Genomic DNA, 25,043 nt, shown 5'->3' with positions numbered 1-25,043 from the left:
AATTGTAATGTCCTTGAACGTTCTGTTCTGCCATCGTAAAAGTTACTTTCGTTGAATCAAGAAAAATGTCTCTGGGTTGTGGTGTATTTAGTGGGTCCATCAGGTTTGCCAAAATACTGATACTTCCCATTGCATTTGAAGGCAGCATGCTTCTCATCTGACTTCATCGTGACTACTTCATGGACTCTGCCCCATATAAGGCATTGAAACATACAGATGCACTGTTCATTTGTCTCCGTGACCAGGTTATTGTCCAGTCAACAAACTAAGGCTACTTTATGATGCTATACAACACCAATAAAACAATAACACGACAGATAAACCCACATTCACTTTGTAAAGAGCCGATATTATCCTTCTGGATAATAAACTTTCATCTTATCTCAACATGAAATCAAATCATGTTACCATGAACATCTCAGATATTTTTGGTCAAATGTACGTCGACAAGTTAAGCAACATCCGGTGATCTGGATGATCTGTGTGTGTGTACTGGAGCAACAGTGTCTGGGTGTTTTGTTTATATGGACAGTATATGTGTAGTGTCTACTGAAAGACCAAAGACAGATTTCCAGCTCTGACTGGACAATAAAATTCTAATAAGTCTTCCTCGCAGTTCAGCAACTCCAATCTTCTTCTGCACTGTGTGCTATTGAATTTACAACTTAATGTGAAACGTGTAGTTTTGTTTAGAGTAATAGGTTTATTGATTCATTTATTGATGAAATTATTAAAATGACGACAACGATGACCAAGCCCTGGCCAAAACCTGTAATAGACACGCGTTTCTCTTTTTTTATGAATATTAAGAACAATACCACTATAATACATATTTTATTTTGAAATAAGTCATCCGGGTCCCTGTAGGGCAGGCTAACAAGCTCGCGCTGACAATGTTCGAAGTGACGTTGCTTCTTATCAAGCTAGATATGCTCACGTGATAAAAAAAATAGTGGAGCGTTGCCTGTTTTACCTTCAAAATAAAAGCGTGCTTTTTAACAGGCGTGAAAAAATATTGCTTTAATGTGCCACGAATTTTACACAAATCAAGCAACAGTTACGTTTAAAATGTAACACATTCACCTACAACACTCTCTTCGTCTTAATTGGATCCATTCCCCTGCATTAAGCAAAGATCGGTGCATCACGTGCGCGGGCCATTTGGCGTTTTAATTTGTAGAAATCATCCGGAAAGCTCATCACCGATTTACTTGGTTTGACAGTAGTGGTGGGAATGGCGGCTATGATCACTAGAGGAAGGAACCCAAAGACCCTGAAACTTTACTTCTAACCGCTGCGCGAGGGAAATGGTTTTTTAGCTAAAACCCGAAACACAGCCCCGTTACGGATAAACGGCAGAATAAGTAGTATTACGCGAGGTTAGGTCGCTAAATGTCCGGGGTTGGAATGTGGACGCACTTTCGGACTTGCTAGTTAGCATAGTACCACTGACTTTGATTGAAGGTAGCTACTAGCTCGTTCGCTGTACTAGCCAGCTGTTGGCTACTTGGCTTGGCTGGCCCAACAAGTTAACCAAGTGATTTAACTGTCTGAAGGCATCAATAATCTGCTGTTAAACTCTGTAGTACTCCTCTGGACCTGTACCGAGAGTGAGGTCGATAAACGACTAGACGACACGGCGTGTTGTGAATATTATTCCTGCTTGTTAGCTAGAAGACTAAACGCTAGCTAAGTTTGGATCCTGAAGTCTCGCCCATTTTCGGATCCTCTTGCCCCAGCCAGTGGCCACGGGCTAATCAACAATTGACTACTCCCGCTTGTCTACTTCGCTTTTAGTCTACCATGGAAAGTCTAACGTTGAGTGATGTGGAGCAGAAGTACTACTCGGATTTGTTCATTTATTGCGATACGGACAACACCAAAAAAGTGGCTTCTAGCGGGAGAGTTCTTGACCTTTTCCGGGCGGCCCAGCTACCCAGCGAAGTTGTGCTGCAGGTAAGCTAACGTTAGCGATTCCCCCACTTTACACGATGAGTCTGGTGTCCAAACGTAGCAGCGCCGGTTGGGTATTTTACAAACTTGCTCGCCTGTCAAAGCTGACCTGTCATCCACTCGAAGCTCCGGTTAGCCCCGGTGGTTAGCAGGCGCTGCGCAGCAAGAGACACACCTTCTTCTGGCTAATGTTAGCCGTAGCCAAATAGATTCAGTTGGTTTAAGATGGGTAAACATTCCGTCTCATGCTTAAATGTTACAAAACGGTGACGTCTGCTCTGTTATTGTCCTTTTTTTTGTTAGAAATCAGTTTGTCCCGTGTCCTCATCAACCCTCACTGCCCTCTTCTTCCTGCCATGTCCATCTATTAACATCTGCTGACTGTTTGTTAGTGTAAATGCAGACACAATATCTGTGTTCGTTTGTTGTGACCTCACATTCTCTCCCAAATCCACTGCTGAGCAACTGTGTGTAATTTAGCACATTGAGTAATTTGCTCACACACTCCTCCTGAACCTCTTAACAGCCACATCGACACATTTTCTTTGCTGTCGGATCACAATGTTCATGTTAGTGGTCACGCCACAAATGATTCCCACTCAGGACCTGACCCTCCCCTGTCTGATGAGTGTGTGAGCATCCACCTAAACTGCACCAGCCCGTTCTGGTGGCTCCGTGTCTCTCAGCGGGGCCAGTATTTGCAGTTTGTGAGTCAGCATCCTCTCCAAGGTCAACAAGGGGGAGCGATGTGGCGGCATAATGAAGTGTTGTAATCTTTTACTTACAGACTGTACACACTGAATGTTCTCTTAGGCCCAAGCACACGCAGACGGCGTCATGTTGTAACAGGCTCAGGAAAGTGATTAGTGCTTTCGATCGATGCATATTCAGCATAAGTACTTTGCCAGCTAAAAGAAAAGGTTTTAGTCAGCTGTTGATGTGGCTCACACTCAAGAATTCCTCTTCATTGGAGGAAGTTCACCTCTTGTTAGAGGTTGTCAGCATATTTCGCATATCCACAGCGTTTTGTTATTACTTGACCAGCTTCATTGTCTTTGAAATGTTTATGTTCTTCTTTTTTGTATTTTCCTCTGTGATTTAAATCCTCTGAGGCTTATCATTTGCAAGAACCCCTGAAAATGTGTTAAGTAAATGAGATGTAAGTCAGAGTGCTTTCAGTACATGAAACCATTTTCAGCGGAAGTGCTAACCTTTCTCCATTGTGTAACCTCAATCCTTACTCTCGATACTTGAAACATTGAAGGTGTGACTTCTCAGGGATGAACACAGTGTCTGTAACTGTTGCTTCTTGTCCCGGTGTGTGGGTTTAGATCACAGAGCTCTGTGGAGCCACTCGGCTGGGTCACTTTGGGCGGAGCCAGTTCTACATCGCTCTGAAACTCATTGCCATCGCCCAGTCCGGACTGCCCCTAAGGGTGGAAAGCCTCAACTCGGGTGAGACCATCGTTGTGTTTATTCATAAATAATTGATTAAATTCACCCTTAAGTCTGTCATTTTCCTCCATCTTACATCAGAAATCCCTGTAACACAAGAGGGAAGCTTTGGTACTGATCAGTCCTCTCATTTGGCTCCGCACACAGTTAAGACCTGTTTTAGACATGACACGCAATAAATGTTTAGGAGGCCATGGAATAGGAAGGCTGACTTAAGGTGTTAGCTGTGTATGAGATATGCTACCAGCCGGGGGGAATGATGAAGAATGGAAAATGTTTGGGTCAATCATAATGCTTTCCCTTGAACCTTTTTGGTACTGGACAGATCAGCCAGTGGACACATGATCTGTCACATAAAACATCAAGCTTGTCCTGAGTGACGGCAAGAAGCCTTGGAGTACAGAATCTAAACCCTCTATGGGATACCTGAAGAATTTAGGGTTTTTCTGTTTGACTTTGTTGTGGCTTCTAAAAGTGAAAGGCACAGTCAACCACATTTGCGTGACTGAAAGTTCATAGTTTGTTATTATTGCAACATAAAGTTGCTGAACTGATTTCATAACCTGATATACGAAAGGAAGTACAGGGGCCACTTCCTCACACAAAATGCACACAAAGTACAAACTCCTGTTTGAGCTAGGCATGTTTTGAACCGTTGGAACCTCTCTGCTACACGTCGCTGAGGTAAAAGTCATCTCTGTTGAGATGTAACAAATTAGGAATTTATTGCACATTATGTATATTGTCGCCGAGAAAGGGTTTGATTTTTCTGTTCTGTAAACATTTGCAAACTTACCACAGGCCAGTATATTCCCATTTGATTATTGTTATTTTTGTAAAATATGAATGACATATGCCTCATCAATATTCGGCAACACTTAAGATGAAATGCAGGAAATTGGTAACTGAAATACATTAGGCAGGCTGAGAGAGGGGGAGCAGATCATAAAGTAAGTAACTCTACAGTACATCCCGTTGATATCTGACAATTTAAATGCATTGAATTTGTGAATGTGAGATTATTCAAACAACGAGCCAGGTTTGAATCCGAACGTATTGCCTCGCAGCATCTGATATATCGGTACGAAACCAAACCGTTGCAGTTTCCTGTAATGTTGTGGGTGGATTCTTTCTTTGCCAGTCAAGGATCTGCCACTGCCCAGGTTTGTTGTGGGCAAGAATGAGGCGGAGGCGAGGCACGCAGCGCTGTACCAGGACGCAGACGGTCAGGGGCTCTACTCAGGTTCCAGCACCGGGGTAATACCCAGACCACCGGGCAGAGGCCTCCAGAACAAGAAAGGTCCCCCCGCATCCTCCTCGCTTCCGGCCCACGAGGTCATCCAACCTTCGGCGCCCGCCGTAGAACCACAGGTGTGTGATTCTACCTTTCCAGTACCCATTTTGTGCTGGTTTATTTGAACACAATGCCACATACTTCCCTGGATCACTTTTCTCTCCAAAACTAACTACATTTAAATTTTCCAAATATAATTAAGTAGGGCACAGGGAATGTTTTACACACATGTCCTTCAATCTCCTGAACCCAGTGTGTATTAGAGATGTGCTGCTCCATAACCGATGTGTTTCCCTGTGTCTTGTTTGAATGTCTGAACATTTTGTGTCTGCAACTACATAAGACGACCCCGACACTGTTATTCTACCCACATGAATGCTATTTTCTGTGTTTAACTCGGGTCGTGTCTGTTGGCTTTCTGTTATCAGCCCGACTCCACATCCCCGGTGGTCTCCCCTCACCAGTCTCCTCCCACCTCCCCTCATTCCTGGAGGAAACACAAGCGACAGCATAGTGGAGGAAACACAGATAGACAGGCAGTGGTGGCTGCAACCGGAGCTGTTTGGACGCAGTTCAGAGAACCACAGACGGGTAAAACCCATTGAGCCTGTGCTAAAATGTTTTTCAGCATTATTGAGGCCACATCATATATGAAGCATAAGGTAAATGGAACGCCATCCCGGTGAGAGAAGTCCTCGCCTGGCCTACGTTTGGCAGCTTCTTTCATTGTTAAAAATGAAATGTAAAATTCTAATAAGAGACAACATAACATCTAGCACACTCTGATGAAATTGTGCAGAAATGATAGAAATAGTTTTAATACAGTAAAGACACTACACACTATTGTCAGATAATCGTTTGAGGAAAACGTGGACGTCATATCCTCCGTGGTTTTTCATCGTCAGCACGAAATCACCCTTGTTGTGCGTTTACATACAAAAGAGAAGCTTGTGCGCTTTTCTGAGTAATCGTTTTTGCAGTGACGCTTCTACTGCACAACTTGGTATAACGTCTTTCACAGTGATGTCAAAAAGGAAACTCTATTCTCTTGCCCGGTCCAGGTCCGGTGTCTGCCGACGGAATGTGGTCGTCCCACTCGCCCCCTCCTCCGGGTCAGGAGAGCTGGGTCAGTTTTACAGCAGACACCCCGCCATCCAGCACACTTCCAGCAATGCATCCCTCATCAGATCAGGTTGGGCAGCATTACACTTCCATTCTGTCTCTCAGTTGAAAAAAAAAAAAAAAGAAAGACATTTTGTACAAATTGGCCGAGGATCCTTTATTACAAAGTATTGCACCAGTTGCTTAGAGTTTGTTCTGGGATGTCCACAGTTAAAGGCAGGCCCACACAGGTGTCTTCACTTATTCTGACAGATGAGGCCTCTGCTCGGCACTGTGTGGGTGTTTTTTAGAATGTGTACACTACTGCAGTCTCAGTACTCGCCTCAGGACTTTTTGTTTTGTTTTGTACGGAGTTGGGCAACCTCACCGCAGAGTCCCTGCACAGACCCACCCGGCTGAGGACTGAGCTGTAATCAGCCCAATAAGTGAAAACACCTGCGTGGGTGCGCTAATTGAGGAGAGGCGACGGGATTTATGGGTGTAACAAAAAAAACGATTTAGCTGTTGGCAGTTTTGTTTACACGTGGTCATCAGAAGACTGTATGAAGCAAATGGTCAAGTACATACAACTTCAGTGCAGTCAAGTGCTTCTCCAAAGAAACGACCAGAACAGAGACGGTATGAACCTAAACAAGAGGTGCAGAACTCTCCAGGACCGCTTTTGTTCTTTTATGTAAAGACAATGCGTAGAATCGTTTCGTGCAGTGTCTGTTTATACATCACAACTGGTAAACTTGTGTAGCATCACAAATCCAGTTTAGACTTTGAAGAATTAGTATTTCACACCACTGGGAGGCAGCATCAATTCCTGATCGGTTTAACTTAAATGTTCTGATCCTAATCTTACCCAGGTAGACGTGCGGTTGTTTTTGCAGACTTCGTTAAAAAACGTAAACGAAATTGGTCTTCTTTGTAAGGTTTGTCATTTCATATTGAAATGCACAGCAAAGTGTAATGTGCCCACCTGACTGCTCACACTTTGGAGGCCTGAAGCATCTGGCTAAGGTTGATGTTTTCCCCTCTACACTAAAGCAGATGCCATAGTGGTTACATTTCATACAGGGAAAATGTCTCATATGATCTACAAAAAGCTAAACCTTGTGCAAAGCCACATTCAAATGTTTACACTCCAAATAGCAGCAAGGCAGACATGGAAGAAAAGAAATGTCATAGATAAAGAATTTATTATCATTAATTGCATTGCTTAATTGTGTGTATTAAACCATCAATACACAACTGTGAAGGAATCTATTCTTGTATTTATTATTACACATTCACGTAAATGTCCCGTGTTGTTTCCCATAGGACGGCACAACGATACGAACAGTGGCTTCGGCAGCAACGGCCAATGAGCTCCAACGACAGTCTAGCAGCTACGACGACCCATGGAAGATCACGGATGAGCAGAGGCAGTATTATATTAACCAGTTTAAAACCATCCAACCAGACCTCAATGGCTTTATACCTGGTAGGAAACTCACCCGTACTCTCTGTAAAACACGGTTTGTTTCCTGCGGTCACGTCTTTGCCTTTTTTTTTGCACTCCAGGTTCAGCTGCAAAAGAGTTCTTCACCAAATCGAAGCTTCCCATTCTAGAACTGTCGCACATCTGGTGAGCAATTCCCTTTACAGTGTTTGTCCGGATTGGAGTGATTGTGTAAAGCGTAGAATTGATTTCGCTTTTTGATCGAGTAAGAGCAGATGATAACCTTTTGATTGATGTGGGATGGATGAAGTGAAAAGGAAATGCAGCAGTCCCTGTGTGCCTGATGAGCTCTGCTGCGGTTACTGTAACAGGCTCTTAATGTGCTTTTCAAGGGAGCTGTCAGACTTTGATAAAGATGGAGCACTGACCCTGGACGAGTTCTGTGCTGCCTTCCACCTGGTTGTGGCCAGGAAGAACGGCTACGACCTCCCGGAGAAGCTGCCTGAGAGCCTGATGCCAAAGCTGATTGACTTGGATGACTCAGCAGGTACGCCTAAGACTTTGTCCTCTCTATTGCTCGCCCCACCTGACACATTATCCCTGTGAAGCATATCTTTAATTTGCTTTTAATGGTATCTCTGAAATTCAACATCTTGTCTCTTTTCTTTCCCTGCAGAGGTTCCAGAGTCGACTGCTGACGTCGGATACTCTGGCTCTCCGGTGGAGGTCACGCCCAGCAAGTCTCCGTCTATGCCCTCGCTCAACCAGGCCTGGCCAGAGATGAACCAGAGCAACGAGGTTCCAATACGCACACAAGCACACAAGCACACAAGCACACATACGCGTTTGTTTTGTTTGCATTTGATTCATCAGCTTTAATTGATCCGGGGCTCATCATGATTTCAATTCTACCTCATACCTCATCATTTCTGAGTGTAATTATTGTATTGACAATTCAGCATCTCTCATCTCACTTTATGGGCTTTGGTGACGCCGCTCTTCTACTTGTCTACGGCAGAATGTTTCTGGACATGGAGAGTTTAGTTTCTTTGCTCAGCGGTGTTAACATCATAGACGGTAGAACCTCAGACCGAATGATAGAAACTGTGTGATGTCACTGCACTTGGCTGACTGTCATGTTTTTTTCTCACTGTCCGTCTGTCTCCTGCAGCAGTGGGAGACGTTTAGCGAGCGCTCCTCCAGCTCACAAACTCTGACCCAATTTGACTCTAACATTGCACCAGCTGACCCTGTAAGTCAATCACTTAGTACGCATGGTTTCACTATTAATTGACAATTATTAACCTTCTCTGGATCTCTGCATTTCTCTCTCTCTCTTCTCCCTCTTTCTCTCTCTCTCTGACACTGTGCATGACCTTCTTGAGGCAATGTTGTAATTTGGTTGGCTTAGCTTCTATTGGACATCACTTTTTTTCGTGTGACATCCACCAATCAGTTGTCTGTGTATAGATTGATAGATGCTCTACATACAGGACACAAGTGTTTGGACAACGCTTTTATTTATCTTTTCTGAAATTGTGTGCCAAGGTTTCATTTACTTTTTTTGGCCATATTAAAGTTTATTATACTTTGATTTAAGGTTGTACTTTCTCTTTTGCAGCGCTGTGCAGGGCTGTTGTTTATCACACACAGTAGACTTGACAAATTGGAGACTACTTGTTTCTACTGGCACTAGTAATGAGTTGTGACAAACCTCATTCCCTTCCATGAATCCTGTCTGTCTCTCTTTATTTGTCTCTCTGCCTGACCTTTTGTCCCTCTATCTCTCACTGTGCCTCTCCTCCAGGACACCGCCATTGTTCACCCAGTTCCCATTCGGATGACACCCAGTAAGATCCACATGCAGGAGATGGAGCTTAAGCGGACAGGCAGTGGTGAGACGGCGTCTGGCCCTCTTCACACACACACTTCACATTTTCCACATTTAATTTGCAAGATCTGATTCCTAGTTGGACTTTGGCGGTGTTCTCTTATGCTGTCATTATGATAACACAGAAGATGGACGACAGCTTTTGGTTTTAAGGTCTTAAAAGAGCTTCATTGTTTGGTTAATTTAGTTTTTTAATTTGTCAAGTAAAAGAAACAATTGGCAAAATGTCATAAAGAGTTTTACATTTAACAGAAATCCATACATTGTGTAATAATGTGCAGCAAAACTAATTGCTCCCTATTCATTGTCAAATCTTCAGACCACAACCACCCGACCAGTCCACTGCTGGCCAAGCCTCCAGAACTGTCTGAAGAATCCAAACTAAATGCTTCTATGAAGTTTGTAGCTGCCAACACTGTAGGTGAGTGATGTCATTCTACTGAACTCATTCTGAAGGAAGTCTATTTCTAATGAGCAAGTTTATTTAATGCGTTCTTGATTAAAAACCTAAGGAATTCCTTAATTAACCTGAATTTGTAAATATTGGCATATATTAAGTATATTATAGGTTAATACTGGCTGTTGATATTGGCTGTTATACTTTCATGCACACAGTTATAGGGATTAAGACATTTGCCAAAATACATAATAAAGTCAACATGGTACTGAATACTTTGTGTAGCTTAGCTTGCAGATTTTGTTCCAGGTATTGAAAGGTTAATAAAGCAGAGTGATGAAGTGTCATCTTAATGCTGTGTCAGGAGATATTGGCTGGAAACCCAACTTGTGTATTTCTGTTTTGCGTACTTTCTGCAATATCTTTTTTGTTAATCTTCTTGAAGGAGATGGTTACAGCAGTTCAGACTCTTTCACGTCGGACCAGGAGCCAATCACTAGACAAAGGTCAGTTGTCAACAAAGACTGCAGGAAATGTCAAAGTAGTTTGTTTGCTTAACCTTCTGGCCAAGGAGTCTCTAACAGCGGTGCATTGCTTGTGAATTGTTGTTTCCTCGTCAAAGGTTCAGACAGCAACATTAAATCTGTCAAATTCTCATTTACGGATGTCAATGTGAAAGGGACATTTGCCTGTAATCACTTTTGTTCAGGTCCCATTCCGGCACATCTCCCGAAGCGCTGAAGGTGGTGGCCCCACCTCCTCCTCCTCCCCGACCTCACCCCTCCCACTCTCGCTCCTCCTCTCTGGATATGAATCGCACCTTTGCTGCAGGATCTGCAACAGGGCAGCAGCAAGCCGCCGCAATAGCTTACCCGCCCGCTGTGCCTCCTCGACCACTGCCTACACAGGTGAGACAGAATTCAGAGTTCACCCTTTTGACCAAATTGAATTTTGGGTGTCATCAAAGCTTAAAGAATCCTATAAAAAAATAACATTAGGAGTAAAACCTATCATATTTTTGCACCTCTAACCCACGCACAACCATGTAATGTAATGTTACATGATACTTACATGTATACAAAAGAAAACAAGATGAGGAATTAGTACAAGAGAATGTGCCAGGATATTGCCAGAAAGTATAACTTCCCAATATCTTCAAACCCATCTTTCCTTTATCATGATTCTGACTTAAAAGTTGCCTCTCCGCTTTTCTCACCTCTCCTGACTTTCCCCAGACATCAGCGCCTCACGGTGGACACCGCGTGGAGGCCGAGGGTGCGTCAGGAGGCGGGGCACTGACCACCACCTCCCCCCAGCAGATTCCCCAGCAACCCAATTTTGCAGACTTTAGCCAGTTCCAGGCCTTCGCCGCACCTGAACAGCCCTCCAGTCTGCCAGAGGTGGATAAACACAGTGAACCAGGACAGGTAAGGGATTATGGGCGTGGCAGTAGTGGCGCTAACGTGTAGATTTCTGCAATGCTTTCTAGATAGAGTTTTAGACAGATGTGAGATATGTTGTTTCTCATTTGGGCTTTCATATTTTTTTATCCGTGCGTCTCACAAGGTGGACAAGGCCTCAGAGGGAGCCGGCCCTTTGAGAACAGTCAAGAGTGACAGTCAGAGTGAAGACCGAGCCTCAGCCAACGCCAACTCTGTACGTCACCATTTGCTAAGGAATTACTGTAAATGTAGTAAAAAAGAGGCTAGAGTTTCAGTACAGACCTGACTGATATCTGGAAAAATGGAATGATGATGTAGCGATGATAATGGAAGTCATACATCACACATGTTTGGTTGAAAGGTTCTAGAAACTCAAGTCAATGTCACAGGAACTTGTTTGAGTAAATACATTGTAGATATTTGATACTTGATGTGTTTTTAGTTGCATAACCGCCACAATCTGTTTTTCCCATAAGGCCAAAGGCTCGTCCGGCCCCCTAGCTCCTCCCCCTAAGCCAGTGCGTCGGAGGTTGAAATCAGAAGACGAGTTACGACCGGAGGATGAGCAACACGGTCCGCAGAAATCAAACCTTATAGCCACCGTGCTGGCTACACAGCCCTCCATCCCCCGGTATGCACTTATGTTGGTTACCTTAAAGGTTGCTGAAGTAGTCCAAGCAGTTTTGTAGCGGTTGCATTTGTGTCACGATGTGTGTGTGTGCCTGTGTTTGTGTGTGTATAGGTCGGTAGGTAAAGACAAAAAGGCCATCCAAGCCTCAATTCGAAGAAACAAGGAGACAAACACAGTGTTGGCCCGACTCAACAGTGAACTGCAACAACAGCTGAAGGTAGAAACACGCAAACGTTTTAGGGGTTAAGTCACGCAACACTGATACAGAACTATCATGACATAACCCATAACACTGGAGTGTTAAGGTGAGACTAGATACTATTGCTACTGTACCAAATTGTTGCAATTCTCTTCAATTGTATATTTATCAGGAAATGTTGTATCCATATTTGTGGAGGCTCTATTGACTCGTCCTTATTTGTCAGGACCTGCTTGAAGAGAGGATATCCCTGGAGGTTCAGCTGGAGCAGCTCAGACCTTTCTCTCATCTTTAACCAACATGAGGAGGAGAACTCGGCTCTAGGTTCATCCTGTCAGACCGGAGCAAGGCTGGTGCCCTCGCTGTGATTTCCCTTCCCTCCCTCCCTCTCTCCCTCCCTCCCTCCCTCCTTCCATCAGCCCAGCTTTCTACATCTTGCTGCTCCGTGCAGGCTCCGGCCTTCCCACGGGGGTGTTCTGTTGTAATTCGCACCAGTCAATCACACACTGATCAGTCCTGACCCGGATGGACTGAGAGCGGTCTTACCAAGGGAAGGGGATTTACAAGAACGTGGGGGATCTTACAAAACTCTGGCACTTTTCAATTTTCCCCGAGAAAAGACAAAGGTTTAGGACGACGACAGCTGACCAAGAAACAATTTGCAAGTGACGGACGATCGTTTCAACTGCTAGCCTGGTCAAAAGACAAGAGTGCGGGTGTCTGATTCCCTTCTCTGAATAAGTGAAGAAGAAAGGCTCTGTCTATTTCTGTTCACTGGCATACCAGAGAGAGAGAAGGCCCTGTATGTTCCTGGTTGAGATGTAGACACAAGTGCTACACCAAATAGTTAAAGAATCGGGCAAAGTTAATGTCATCTCAGTTCCTAGTGTTCACATCATTTTCTTAAAAACCAATCGATAATCGTTCATCTCAGCTCTTAGACTGGACACTGCTGGTGTGTTGTGGGAGGGATGTAAAGGAAAGGACATTTGGAGCACTGATATTAATGTAAGTGAAGTACTGTTGGTGCTGATTGGAGCACTAGGGGGCAAATTGGAAAACGGCGCAAAACCACCACCGCAAATGTTTTCTCTACGCCAGCGAGTGAGGAAGAAAATGTCGACTGCCACATTTGTAATTGGGGGGGTTTGGTTTGGTGTGATTGGAAGCGGCCATACTGGGGAAACTGAGTACGGGATCCTTGTGTGTGTTTGTGTGAGGCCAGATAATCACGGGGAGAAGCGTTTTGACTGATCCTGTGACCTGAATTCAGCCCATTCTTATTACTGTCCCTTAATGGGTGTGTGTGTGTGTGTGTGTGTGTGTGTGAGAGAGAGAGATGGATAGGTGGCGTGATGCAATGAATGAATGAAGCGTCTTTCTTCCCCTTTTTGCCTTCATGTTAGTGTTCGGGGGGTTGGATGTGACTTAACGGTTTTAACTTTATGCCAAACGACTGAACTAGGAGCTTGCTCACTCACCTCTTTCCCCTCTCACACACACACACACACACATGTTTGGAGCATAGTTGTGGATCCTCTCCTCCGTCACTGTTAAGGTCGCCTGGTTCCCCCCGCAAACCAACGCTGTCTCAGCCTCTGTACGCTTAAAAAAAAAAAAAAAAGACTTTGAAGAGTTTTGGCAAGAAGGTTGTTCCGGGCGGGGTGTGACCAGAAAGAAAGAAAACCTGTCCAAAACCAAGAGAGACTGAGTTGATAACTGAAATAAGAAATTCTGCTGCTTTCTCATTGGTCAGTCAGCACTATGCAAAGTACGACGACACATCTTCACAGACCGACCGCAGTCTGGGTTAGTTAGCTGTGTGTACTGTTATAGTAGCAACTGTGTGAACAATGTGCTCTTCTTTTTGTTTTGTTTTGTTTCATCTCGGATCTTCCAGAACATCGTCTGCGTCAGCTTCTCTGATCCCAGTGTCAGAGCGTAAACGGGGAAGAAGAAGAAATTCCAGAATCAGTGTTTAGAGGCAGATTCATCCTAATCCGCTAAAAACCAGAGATGGAGACCGGAGAGAAGGTGGGGGTGTGGGCTGAATGACCTTACTGCACTTTGAACATAACCCCCCCCCCGCCCCCTTGTTTCCTTCTGTCTTTTTTTATATCTGACCTCCTTCTCGACCTTGGTATTGTTTTAACCTGCATGTTGTTCCCGTCTTTCACCCGTATTTAAAAAGAGGACGATGCTTTAAGAAGACACAACGACCTGAACCGCTCTAATGTTTCAGTGGAACCTGGAAACGACACAGTTTGATGTTTGTGCCCTAAAAAGTGTCTTAGGCCACTCTTGTGTTCCATTTCTTTTTTTGGTCCATGGAGCTTCCTGAGTGTGTGTGTGTGTGAGAATCTTCTTAAGCCTTACTCCCCTACTGGCATTCAGGTTTCCATGGTGACGACTGACCCGTCTTCCTTGTTTTATCAAGGCTCGCCTTCTACTTCTGCTGTTGAGGACGATGATGTACTCTTGTGTGTATGCGCGTGTGTGTGTGTGTGTGTGTGTGTGTTGTTTCCAGACCTGGAACTAATACCATTGAAAACCCTATTAAATACATCTGGGATTGATTTATGTTTGCTCACATCAAACCCCGCCCTGCTTTTCAACCCCCCCCCTCCTTCCCCTCCTTTAAAAAACGAAAATGGCAATCCAGCCAGGCAGAAACAATCATCGTAATGACGTTTTTGATGGGATATTGAATGCTATTTGCTCCCAGACCTGTGCTGTCTATTGTATATGATACACACTTTTGAACTCATATGTAAATTTGCATTAATTGCTGACTAACAGCGAAAGAATATTCTATTTAATTCCTTCTCTCTTGGCTGTGGGATCCTAGATGTTTAACTGCATGGATGTACTGTATCTCTGCAGAGTCGACTAGCAGCTGTGTGATTTTTACACAAAAATAAAAAATGGCACAATATTTTAAACACTGCTTGTCTGTACCAGGTTTTTATGATCCAACTCTGGAGTTCACCACACACGTCCAAATCTTTGTTAATCAAAGTCTGTATGAAGTCGTCTGGTCTGTTTGGGATTCCTGGAAGTCTGGTTTTCATCATACGAGTGAGGGAACCTTCTAGAAGTGAGTTTCAGGACCTGGAAACAAGAACTAGCAGGGCAACTGATTCCATTTAATACCCACAATGCCTTGTAAAAGTCTGAAGTGCCTTGTCAGCAACTTCCAAAAAAGAATGTCATAAGAAATTTACCAAAAAAATCCAAAAACAATTCAATACTCTGCGTTATTACAAAGAGCGAGGAGACAGTTTTGGTTTGAGCAGGTTTTTTATTAAACCTCAGTTCTATGCTGTTACAGAGGGGGTGGGTGGGTGCGTGCAATGCTGAACATCAACAACTATGTTTTGATCTAGATTTGGGAGCTTTAAGTCTAAAATCAGCAAGGAAATTTAACCCCATTACACTGACCGCTTCAACCAACTCCCACCTCAGGGACCTGAACTATCAGACAGCCTGGATGAGTCTGCTTACAACTCTGTATTTGATTTGATTGTAAAGGAGGGAATGTGCTTTTAATATCTGTTATGAAAGCTGCATACAGAGAATTCATGATGGCGTTTTAGCGTTTAACTACATTTCAGAACTGTGGTCCTTTCAATAAGACCCAGCTCCCCTCTCACACAGTTTACACACATTAAGCTCCTGTTAGGTATACAAATCTACATCTATATCTTATATTACAGCAGGACAAAGAGCTCTAACGTACTATCTATCTCTGAGATGAATCGTGGTCATTGGCTGAAGCAGGATTTAGAGGATCTACATTCAGGTGAGGCAAGAAGTTTTGTTTTCCAGAATCCAGAATGTTCTCTCGATCACCAGACAGCAGTGCAGTGCTGGGGACGCAAATCCATCCGTGGCTTTATTTGACCTCACTGGAGAGAAATGGAAAGATGGATATGAGATTCTGGACAACTGAACAGGTTGGTTTACAAGGTTCAGGGAATTTCTGACCATTATTTTCCATGAATTATTACTTTAAATTAAGTGGTTAAGTAGTGGTTTGAATTATTTAACAGGACTTTTTCCTACTTCTCCCTTTTTGCTGACGTGGCCTGAACGCAGCTTCAGTCTAACAGCTGTTGATGCACAAACTACAGTGCAGAAATGATTTGTTAGTTAGATGAGTAGATAGATGCTTGCTCTCTTACATGACGCCTTCCTTGTAGCGATCCAGAGCCGCCTGAGCCACCAACTCTGAGAATCTCGAGTCGGACCAGGGGAAGTCGCCCGGCATGGAGAAGTTCATGGGTGGGGAGTCGAAGAGCTTGACGGACACGTCAGTTTTTGCCGGTTTCGTGTCCTCACCTGGCTTCTTGTCTCCATCCCTGTAGATCACCTAAGCACAGATCACAGAAATGAGAGTCAGCGTTTCATTCTTATTTTTCTTAATCACAGTGGTACAAGAATAGATTTGATTATTATATATGGCACTGTATCATGTTGCCACTTTTAACAGTGAATTGCAGTGCAAACCGTCTGAATACGGAATATTCCGTCGTGGTTGTCTGTGTTGTTTGCCAGCGATGAAACCCAGCCAAACTGCTTGTTGAGCAGGTCCAAGATATAGGAGGTGTTGAACATCTGCTGCTGGAACCTCTGCAGCAGGGTGTTGTACTCCTGCGTGAAGCGCTCAGCCAGGGCCAGTGCCTCCTCCAGCTCCTCCTTCAGGGGGCCCTCTAGAGGCTTCTGTCCAGAACAATCTGTAAGAGAGACACACACACGCACATCTCTGCAATGTCAGCGGTGAATGTCTCTTTGCTTCCAGAGCTTTGTCCATTTCTAATTATTTACATGTATTTGTTGTTATTGTTTGCCTCCTTTTGCTGCCTGTAACTTCCACACTTAGTGTAATGTAATTAATTCTAAAAGATCATTATTACAACCTTCTAGTATCTTGTTTACACTTTGTAATGCTTTGCTTTTGGTGATGCATATGTGTTTGTGCGATCATATTACCAAGATGTTGGATCTCTTTGCACTTCTGGCATTCCCCACGGAACTTAATGCAGCCGGCTGAGTTGCGGCGAATCTCTCTGCAGGTCATTTTGCCGTTGCCAAAAGGTTTGGTGATGACCACATCCTCGTTCACGTTTTCATCTGTGCAGCACGCGGAAAACACGCAAATCAGATTAGATCAGGCCGCGTTCAACATTTGCCATTGTGGTATGTATGAGGACAGGCAGTGTGAAGTGTGAGGTCATTAACGTTACCAGGATTAGCAGAGGGATCCACGTCACTGTCACTGCCCATCATGGATTTTAACCAGTTGTGACCCATGCCCATCATAGGAGAAAACAGCCTGTGGAAACCGTGGAAATCAGAATCCATGAAGAGCGAGCGAGCGACCCTGAGCGTGTCCAAGTTGGAACCCCCTAAAAATGGCATGCCACGGACCAACCATGGTATGGCAGGGATGTTCATATGATCGCCCACCTGAGGAACAGAGAGAGAGATGATGCTGTTGTTACATATGACCATGAAGATCAGGATGAGGGCAGTTATGACAAGATAAGACACGTGTGTGTGTGTGTGTGTGTGTGGTTTTACCTTCATGCTGTCTGTAAAGATGCCGTCCACACCGTCGGCCATCACTGTATACTTCTCCTCCAGGTTTTTGAACTGCTCCTGCTGCCGCTCTCCCTCCTTCTCCAGGACGTTGGTGTTCTCCCCATTGATCCAGATGGAGAAGGGAGATGATCTGTTGAGCACCTCCTCCAACTGCAAAGGGAGATATTTTCATTTAGTAAGATGGACACAAATATGCAACCAAATAAGTGTGTGTGTGTGTGTGGGTCTGACCTGGCGTCCGACCAGTCCAGAGCCGCTGCTGCATGTCCGTGAGTAGTACTTGACGCAGGTGTTCTTCAGGCAGGGCTTACACTCCTCCCACAGAGCCTTCATGGTCTCATTGCACACCTCCTCCTGCTGCTCCAGCTTAGCCTCCATCTCATGAGCTGCATGCATCGCCTCCTACATGTCACAGCAGAGACAGACATATAAACACAGGACTGGTTTGTTAAGTTGTTGTGTTGGTGTGTGTGTGTGTGTGTGTGTGCTCAGCGATTAGGGTGTTACACAGATGCAGTACATTCTTACCTCCTTTTGCTTCTTGGTCTTCTCCAGAGCATCCAGGAATTTATTGTGCTCGTCTGAAGATTGCTCCATCACGTTCTTCATCTCCTTCACACCGATAATGGCACCCTCGATCTGTTTGCCCAGGTACTGTTCTCCTTGGAGAGAGATCTCTGGAGAGACAAACACGCATGTTTCAAGCCTTCGTGGCAAAACGGCTCATTTAGGGCCCAGATTCCATGTTAGCGCCTTGTGTGCGTGTGTGTGTTTGTTCATAGAGATGCACTGGGACTCACTGTTGAGGTCCTCCTTGGAAGGGGGGAGGATACAATTGACTGAGGCCAGGAGAAAAGCCATCGCAGCCAGAGACCGCGAGCCCTTCTTCCTCATCATCATCATCATCATCAACATCCTCTCTGACTCTCACGGGGCCAGCAGGCAGTGATGAAGGAAACCTGGGAAAACGCAGACGAGGAGCATACTGTTCCAAGTTCTGACCCTTCGGAATTCTGTTGTGTTTTTGTAATGTCACCCCATCTCCTCTAGAGGGCGACAGAAACTGGCTGATTCTGCCTGGGACCTACGCAGTATGAAATGACTGTGCATGCTTTGCGGTTTTTTCAGGATTACACAGCATTACGTAAAAATAGCAGCATGGCTCGATACACATATATAATTCATCATCAAAGTCCTGGCTGCAGTTTGGATCATCTTCCACATTATTGACCTTGGTGCTTGGTGTCTCTCACCCGCTGTGCCTTTCAGATAGCAGTGCCTTTTCTCTGTTTATCCTTTTCTCTGACAAATGCCTGGGATTGAATGGAGTGACTCACTTTGCCTTTTCACATGAGCACACCAGACAGACAGAGAGAGACAGAAAGACGTCCAGACAGATGGACTCATATTCTGTCTCCCCCCCGTCCTTTTTATAAATCTCTCTCTGCAAATTTAATCTACGTTTTTTATTTCTGCAGCCAAACATAATCCCTCCTTTCTCTCCTCTAAACACACAGTGTGAGGCTGTAATCTTACTTTGTGACTATGATTCCAGCTTGCCTATAGGGGCTCTAGGCAGACCCTCGTATTGGACCCTTATGGACCCTAACACATGGAATATCAGGATCATTCATTTTGGACTATATAAGCATTTAGCATATTTGTAAACTGACCAAAGTTTAAAACATTGTCTCATTTCCTTTTGTTTTTACTTTGAGATTTCAAGAACATTTTTGAGATAATAGCAGTGCACATGAAACACCTGGGGTCCAGCCTGCTCCCATTACTTTGATGGAACAGCTTCTCCAAAATCTGTGTGCGTTTTTAGTCTACAGTGTTGTTCTACTCTCAAAATGAGGGCAGAGAGTGGCCGCAGCACTTACGAACCGACCACAGCCGCTTACGCAACAAGGTCATTTTCTTTAATGACAATAAACCTCTGAATGTGATTGACGGTCGGTAAACACGGCGAGAGGGTGAGAGAGCCGTTGCGAGGAGAGAAGGGAAAGAATGAGCAATCCAGAAGAAAACAGGGTCAACACAGAGAGAGAGAGAGAGAGAGAGAGAGAGAGAGAGAGAGAGAGAGAGAGAGAGAGAGAGAGAGAGAGAGAGAGAGAGAGAGAGAGAGTGTGAGAGAGAGAGAGAGAGAGATGAATTTGCTGAATAACAGCAGCAGGGATCCTGGTTATACAGCTGAAAGAATGCAAGTCACAATCCTCTGCTCCAGATGTTGCATGGGGGGGCCTTCATGAAATATAACTGTAGTACAAGTTCATATGATAACAAATGACTCCTGATTTGTCGGATTTGGGCACTTTATGCTGTTTATTGGACTTTTGGTACTGAATGGAAAATTCCTCTTAGCAAATGTAAATTCACCGCAATAATTCTTGCGCATGTGCTTGTTTAAACAATCATTCATTTCAAACTATACCCAGTTTGATGCATTTCATAGGGACGGCTGGTTTGTGCAATGACATACACAATGCATTTCCTTTCCTCTGCATGTGTGTAAGAACTGATGGGGAGAAACATGCAGAGCAGCAGGGTGGAACCTCAAACAGCAATTTCTTACATAAATCCTGATCATCTACGCTTCCTTTCCAACAAATGGGACTCTGGCACTGTGGCCTGATTTGAAGCTCATTTTGTGTCTTGGGATATCGCACCCAAAGGATCCTTACGTCACATGATTATGCTGAAGAGATGCGGGAACTTTACGCAAACTCAAACACTCCCAGCCTAAAATTCCAAACATCTTCCCTCAATCAACCACAATGTGACGTAATCTGTCCTAAACCTGTTGTTTTGGTCAGGGGATGGAGGTGACACCCACGATTGAGCAAAGCAACGCAAACAGCTGTTCACCTCTGAGGTCAGCGTGTCTGCGTGCTGGCAAACAGCCGAATCGCAGTGACAACAATCATCAAAAACATGTGAAAAAGCTGTGACTTTTGCAAAATGATGTTCTATTGTGTCATATTACATTATGATATAAGATAATTATTAAAGAGACGCACCATTTCCTCCTCCCGTCTTCATCTCCGTGCTGCATGTATTTAACAAAATAAAAGCCCATGTGACTTACCTGTGTGTTCCTGCGCTTCGGGACGTCTGAACCTGCTTCAATCCTCCGCCCTCCTCCTATTTATACCAGCGGGTAACCGGGACGCTGCAGACATGTGATTCACTGGCGAAGTATGCCGACAGCCACTGCGAGGTCAAGCTGCCGCCATTATATATTTAACTTCCGGTATTACCGCTAAAAATAAAGGTTTGAACAGCTCTATTGTATCACACTCTACTTTACAAAATCTGTATTTTGAAAATAAAAAAAGTGAAGAGTGAATAAAGCAAGGGCCAGAAGAAACTATTATTATTAAATGTGGAATTTGCTTTGCATTGTGATAAACCAATTCATAATAATTAATCAATAATACAATGGAATAGTAATGCACAGAATGTCAATTGGATATATTGAAAATATATTGAAATTTAGGTTTTCTTGGTTGTGGAACTTGTCTAAAAGCCTCATTAAAGTGTAAACATGTATATTACTTGAACATACACATATGATTCTATATATTATCATGACCATATTATGATGATTTCTGTCATAATCCATCTCAATCTGCCTATGTTTGCCTAAATGCACAATTTTACGCCCAAAAAAATCCTTATTCCCAGCTAATGTGAAAAGTGAAAGGTTTCTGCTTTTATTTTGAAATAACATCGTTGTATTGTGGCAAGTTCTGTTTGGCTTGACTTTGCTCATACTGAGGACTTTACCAGAAGTTTAGTAATTTATGGGCAGCACACAGAGCTGCTGATCCGGGGGATAATCGCTCCATTCAACCTGTCTGACTCAAAATCCAATAATTTCAACGTTAGAGGAACAACTTTACCAAATCTGCTCACCAATGCACATTTCCACAAAAAGGACTATCAACAAAGTAGTCATGCAAAGCAAAGCTGTAAACTGTCATTACCTATTACTATACATGCATGATTACGTGTGCTTGTGTTGTTGTTTGTGTATTGCCTATACCACAGTGAATCATTTCAGCATATCTTAAGTATTCTACATTAAGGACAGTTTTGCTTTTGTTTGTGTTTGTAAATGGACTCGTAGGGAAATTGCACAATAGCACAATATGTCAGAAAAAAAAAAAACTTAAAATAACAGGACGATCCAGACAGTTCACTCTGATGTTTTTAATGTAAATCACATTTACAGAGGCCAGACTGTTCTAACATAACGTGCAGCTTTTCGTAATTCAGAGTGTTATGACACTTTTGGGAATTTAGAACAGATGGAGGATCAAAACATCTGACCGTTACTGGCCCTGGCCCCGCAGCTTACAAACACAGATATGCATTTAAAATCATGCAACACTTCCATCACTCTATCAGAATTCAAGCCCAAATCTTGTCAAGCATTAATTTACTACATTGTCCCTAAACGCAATCCTTTAGTCCTTATAAACAAGCAACACATGCAGGCTGGGCTGTGAGAGTTATTTTAGGAGAACACTTTTCCAGTAAATCCCACACAGTCACACACAGATTCCTTAGTTGTGTGTCAGCAGCAGTTGTTACTCTGTGGCGATGCAATCTGCACATTATAGCACTCGACACCTGGCGATAAGAGACATTCTGCTATCTGTTTTGTATTAAAGACTCACATGAAGACTTACTGTATGTAAAACGTTAGACCTCACGTGTGTGTCTTGCATTTTGAGGTACCAGGTATCTTCTTAGCTTCTATATTTCTGTCGCTTGATATGTGACTTGACCAAATTGAAGCATCAATGGGAAGAAACATTTTACATATTCACTACAGTAGTCAAAACGTTTCTTGTATTCTATTAAAATGTATTTTATTCTATTCTATTTTAGCAGGCATGCACATATTATGAAGAAGATTATGCATCAAACTGATTGTGTTTGCAGGAGTTAAATAGTTGAGTCCAGCAAAAAAATCTGCTGTAGGCCATACACTCCCACACACTTACAGACACACACACACACCGGCAAAACACACGCACACATACACACAAGCACAAACACATGTTTTCAGAGCTGCATTATTGTGCACAGGGACTTCAAAATGGAACCTGACCTGAATTCTATGTAGGTCAGCATCTATTTGAAGTGATTTTATGGGAAATTAAAAAGATGTAAATGAAAGAAAGCCCAAGTAAATGAAATTGTGCGGGTAGAAGCTAAAAACATATTCCAGATAATTTTGTTTTTGGAATATATGCATCTACAAATTGTTATAACTTTATGGGACCTTTCTGTGTCGGTGTAAAGAGTAAAATGTGACACTAGATGGCAGTAACCCCATTCTTATCCATTCAGCTGGTTGACTGCTGAGTGTGTGCAATGCTCTTCTGTACATCAGGCACATTTGTTTCCATTCAGAACTTGAATAAATCAAAGAATGAATAAACTTATTTGATGTTTAAAGTGTGATTGTTAAATCTACAAGCAAATCATGTTTCTACCTCTTCTACCACAGCAAATGCAACTTAAAGACATTGTTGTATTTGGGATAGCAGGAGTAGACAAGATAAAGAACAGATACTGTTCCCTTAGAAACAATGAGTCAGTGGCCAGCTGGTGTCAACAAGGTGGTACAGAGATAGAGAGTGAGAGAGAGAGAGAGAGAGAGAGAGAGAGAGAGAGAGAGAGAGAGAGAGAGAGAGAGAGAGCGATGGAGCGGGCAGCAGGCCATTGGCTTCAAACTCTCATTACGCAAAAAGAATCAGACAAGCAACGAAATGATCGAACCAGACAGGAAGTCAACCGTAGGACTGCGGCTAGAGGAAGTCAGATTAAAACCTGCGTCACATCTATGCTGTTGTTCTGTTCCCAGCTCAGGGCAAACAGTGACATATATTTGACATTAACCACATCAAACATGCATCAAAGATACAAATGCTTGAAAAAATTGCAGTTAATAGTCTGTTTGGCTGATGAGGTTGTTTTCTGATCAATGTAAAATGTGCTGAACATGCTGAAAATAAGCCTTACTAATTTTTGCAAAGCGTAAATCTTGTCAAGTAAGATGTTTACAGATGACTGTGCCATGTTTTGACATCAGATCAGGAACTTGCAGTTGAAGAAATCCTAACAGACCTCAAAGTTGAACTCAGTGGGACGTTTGATAGTATTTTTCCTTGACAGGGGAAATCCAAAGTTTGAATTTGCCAAGCTGTGAAGTCTTTCCTGCAAACGGGTTTCTCTCATCAGATGCATAATGTCTTGTGCACCAGAGGGAAATAGTTTCATTGTAAAACATTCCCACACACCAGGTGTTTCAACTGCATATTCATTAACCTTTTTATTCTGTGAGTGTGCAGATTTCAAACAATATTATTATCGATTTCTCAATTTTCCACAGATTTTTTAGACTTTCTTTCACGTTGTACAATTTTCTGGAATCAGATATAGGATCTTTCATAATGCCTCTTAGAAATGGAGTCGCTGAACGGGATTTGAACCCTAAGTGCAGTCAGTGTATCAGAAGGAAAGGAAGATGAGTTTGATCGGGTAGGATCAGCCGGAAAAGCCGAGGGTTAACTGGTTTGTTTGCTTTCTTTTGTTGCTGTCAACAAAGCTGCAAATCCATCACATGAAGCCTTTTTGAGTGTCTCTTAGTAACACCGACCAAAACATCTTCATGTTGGTAAAGAGGGAGGAGAGAAAGAGCAGAGATGTCCTGTGAAGCTCTTCCAACATGGTCTCCACATGACATTCCATCCAGCCATGAGCCGCCTTCCCTCATTAATCAATTGCTTTACTGTAATAGCAGCTTTACTTGATTTAACCTAATAAACACATATCTCAAACGAAGATGGTTCCTGTTTCTGGAGAACAAGTCCGTTTCAGAAGGGACTTCACTGGCTCAAATTCCGGGAACACCTTGGAGTGTTTATCCTGTTTTGGATTTGAAGCATCTAACATCTAAGACAAACTCAATCACATGTTTACTCAATCAAAGTATTATTTACTTGGGAGGTGAAATTTTACTGTTTTACTTCTGATTTCACTCACTACCTATTATCTGGATCGAGGGCACTCATCTGTTTACCAATAAAGCAGCATCTACTTTTGAACAGGAAACAACACTTTTTTGGTAAATGTTCGTCTGAATTTTAAGATGATGTAACACAAGCTCTGATGTCATGTAAAAGCTTTTGATGTTCAGTTAGAGGTGATGGCTTCAATTCTTCTGCTTTTGAGCCGCTAAGAAAGTTGACAATTTATCACTAATGGACCCAGCATGACCTATTTCAATCATATGTTTTGCTCCATTACCTCTATGGGTTGTGTTTGCATGTGAGTGTGTGTCCAGATGGCTGACAGACTCGGCTTGCGGTGTGTGTGTGGATCCCGTGCTGAGATGCTTCAGGGTCCAATTGGGCAACGAGTGAAGTCAAACCATTCATCTCTGCTGCCTATATTCAACCAGTGGCATGCATTTGCACACATTTACACACATGAATACAGAGAGAGAGAGAGAGAGAGAGAGAGAGAGAGAGAGAGAGAGAGAGAGAGAGAGAGAGATACCCTCACCCTCTGCTGGCGTCCAATGCAAAGCCTAACTAGCGTGAGGATTGA

General features: G+C 43.3%; 2 protein-coding genes across 4 annotated transcripts; one reads left to right on the top strand and one right to left on the bottom strand.

The window, feature by feature from the left end:
- Positions 1–1,201: 1,201 nt before the first annotated feature.
- reps1 (RALBP1 associated Eps domain containing 1) lies at positions 1,202–14,752 on the top strand. 3 transcript variants are annotated; one of them, XM_076167202.1, is made up of 19 exons: positions 1,202–1,956; positions 3,285–3,408; positions 4,550–4,779; positions 5,131–5,293; positions 5,764–5,828; positions 7,130–7,292; positions 7,373–7,436; positions 7,643–7,797; positions 7,927–8,048; positions 8,422–8,502; positions 9,058–9,145; positions 9,461–9,562; positions 9,984–10,044; positions 10,248–10,446; positions 10,774–10,965; positions 11,105–11,194; positions 11,457–11,611; positions 11,723–11,828; positions 12,037–14,752. In XM_076167202.1, exons 1-19 carry the CDS (start codon positions 1,804–1,806, stop codon positions 12,103–12,105), a joined length of 2,382 nt encoding a protein of 793 aa, XP_076023317.1. In that variant the 5' UTR covers positions 1,202–1,803; the 3' UTR covers positions 12,106–14,752. The 3 variants fall into 3 exon arrangements, with proteins under 3 accessions (XP_076023317.1, XP_076023308.1, XP_076023325.1); XM_076167193.1 differs by having other exon boundaries at positions 5,764–5,894; XM_076167210.1 differs by lacking the exon at positions 8,422–8,502 and having other exon boundaries at positions 5,764–5,894.
- Positions 14,753–15,197: 445 nt separating this feature from the next.
- clu (clusterin) lies at positions 15,198–20,631 on the bottom strand. Its single transcript, XM_076167659.1, has 10 exons — positions 20,503–20,631; positions 18,215–18,373; positions 17,943–18,091; positions 17,646–17,816; positions 17,394–17,564; positions 17,057–17,279; positions 16,803–16,943; positions 16,320–16,546; positions 15,995–16,182; positions 15,198–15,718 (listed from the first exon to the last, which is right to left on the bottom strand). Exons 2-10 carry the CDS (start codon positions 18,327–18,329, stop codon positions 15,706–15,708), a joined length of 1,398 nt encoding a protein of 465 aa, XP_076023774.1. The 5' UTR covers positions 18,330–18,373; positions 20,503–20,631; the 3' UTR covers positions 15,198–15,705.
- Between the last annotated feature and the right edge of the window lie 4,412 nt (positions 20,632–25,043).

Source organism: Genypterus blacodes, unplaced genomic scaffold (assembly GCF_046128005.1).
Source record: "Genypterus blacodes isolate CSIRO-AG114 ecotype Tasmania unplaced genomic scaffold, CSIRO-AGI_Gbla_v1 ptg000013l_1, whole genome shotgun sequence".
NCBI classification, from domain to species: Eukaryota; Metazoa; Chordata; class Actinopteri; order Ophidiiformes; family Ophidiidae; genus Genypterus; species Genypterus blacodes.
This window is presented reverse-complemented; position numbering and strand designations above follow the sequence as displayed.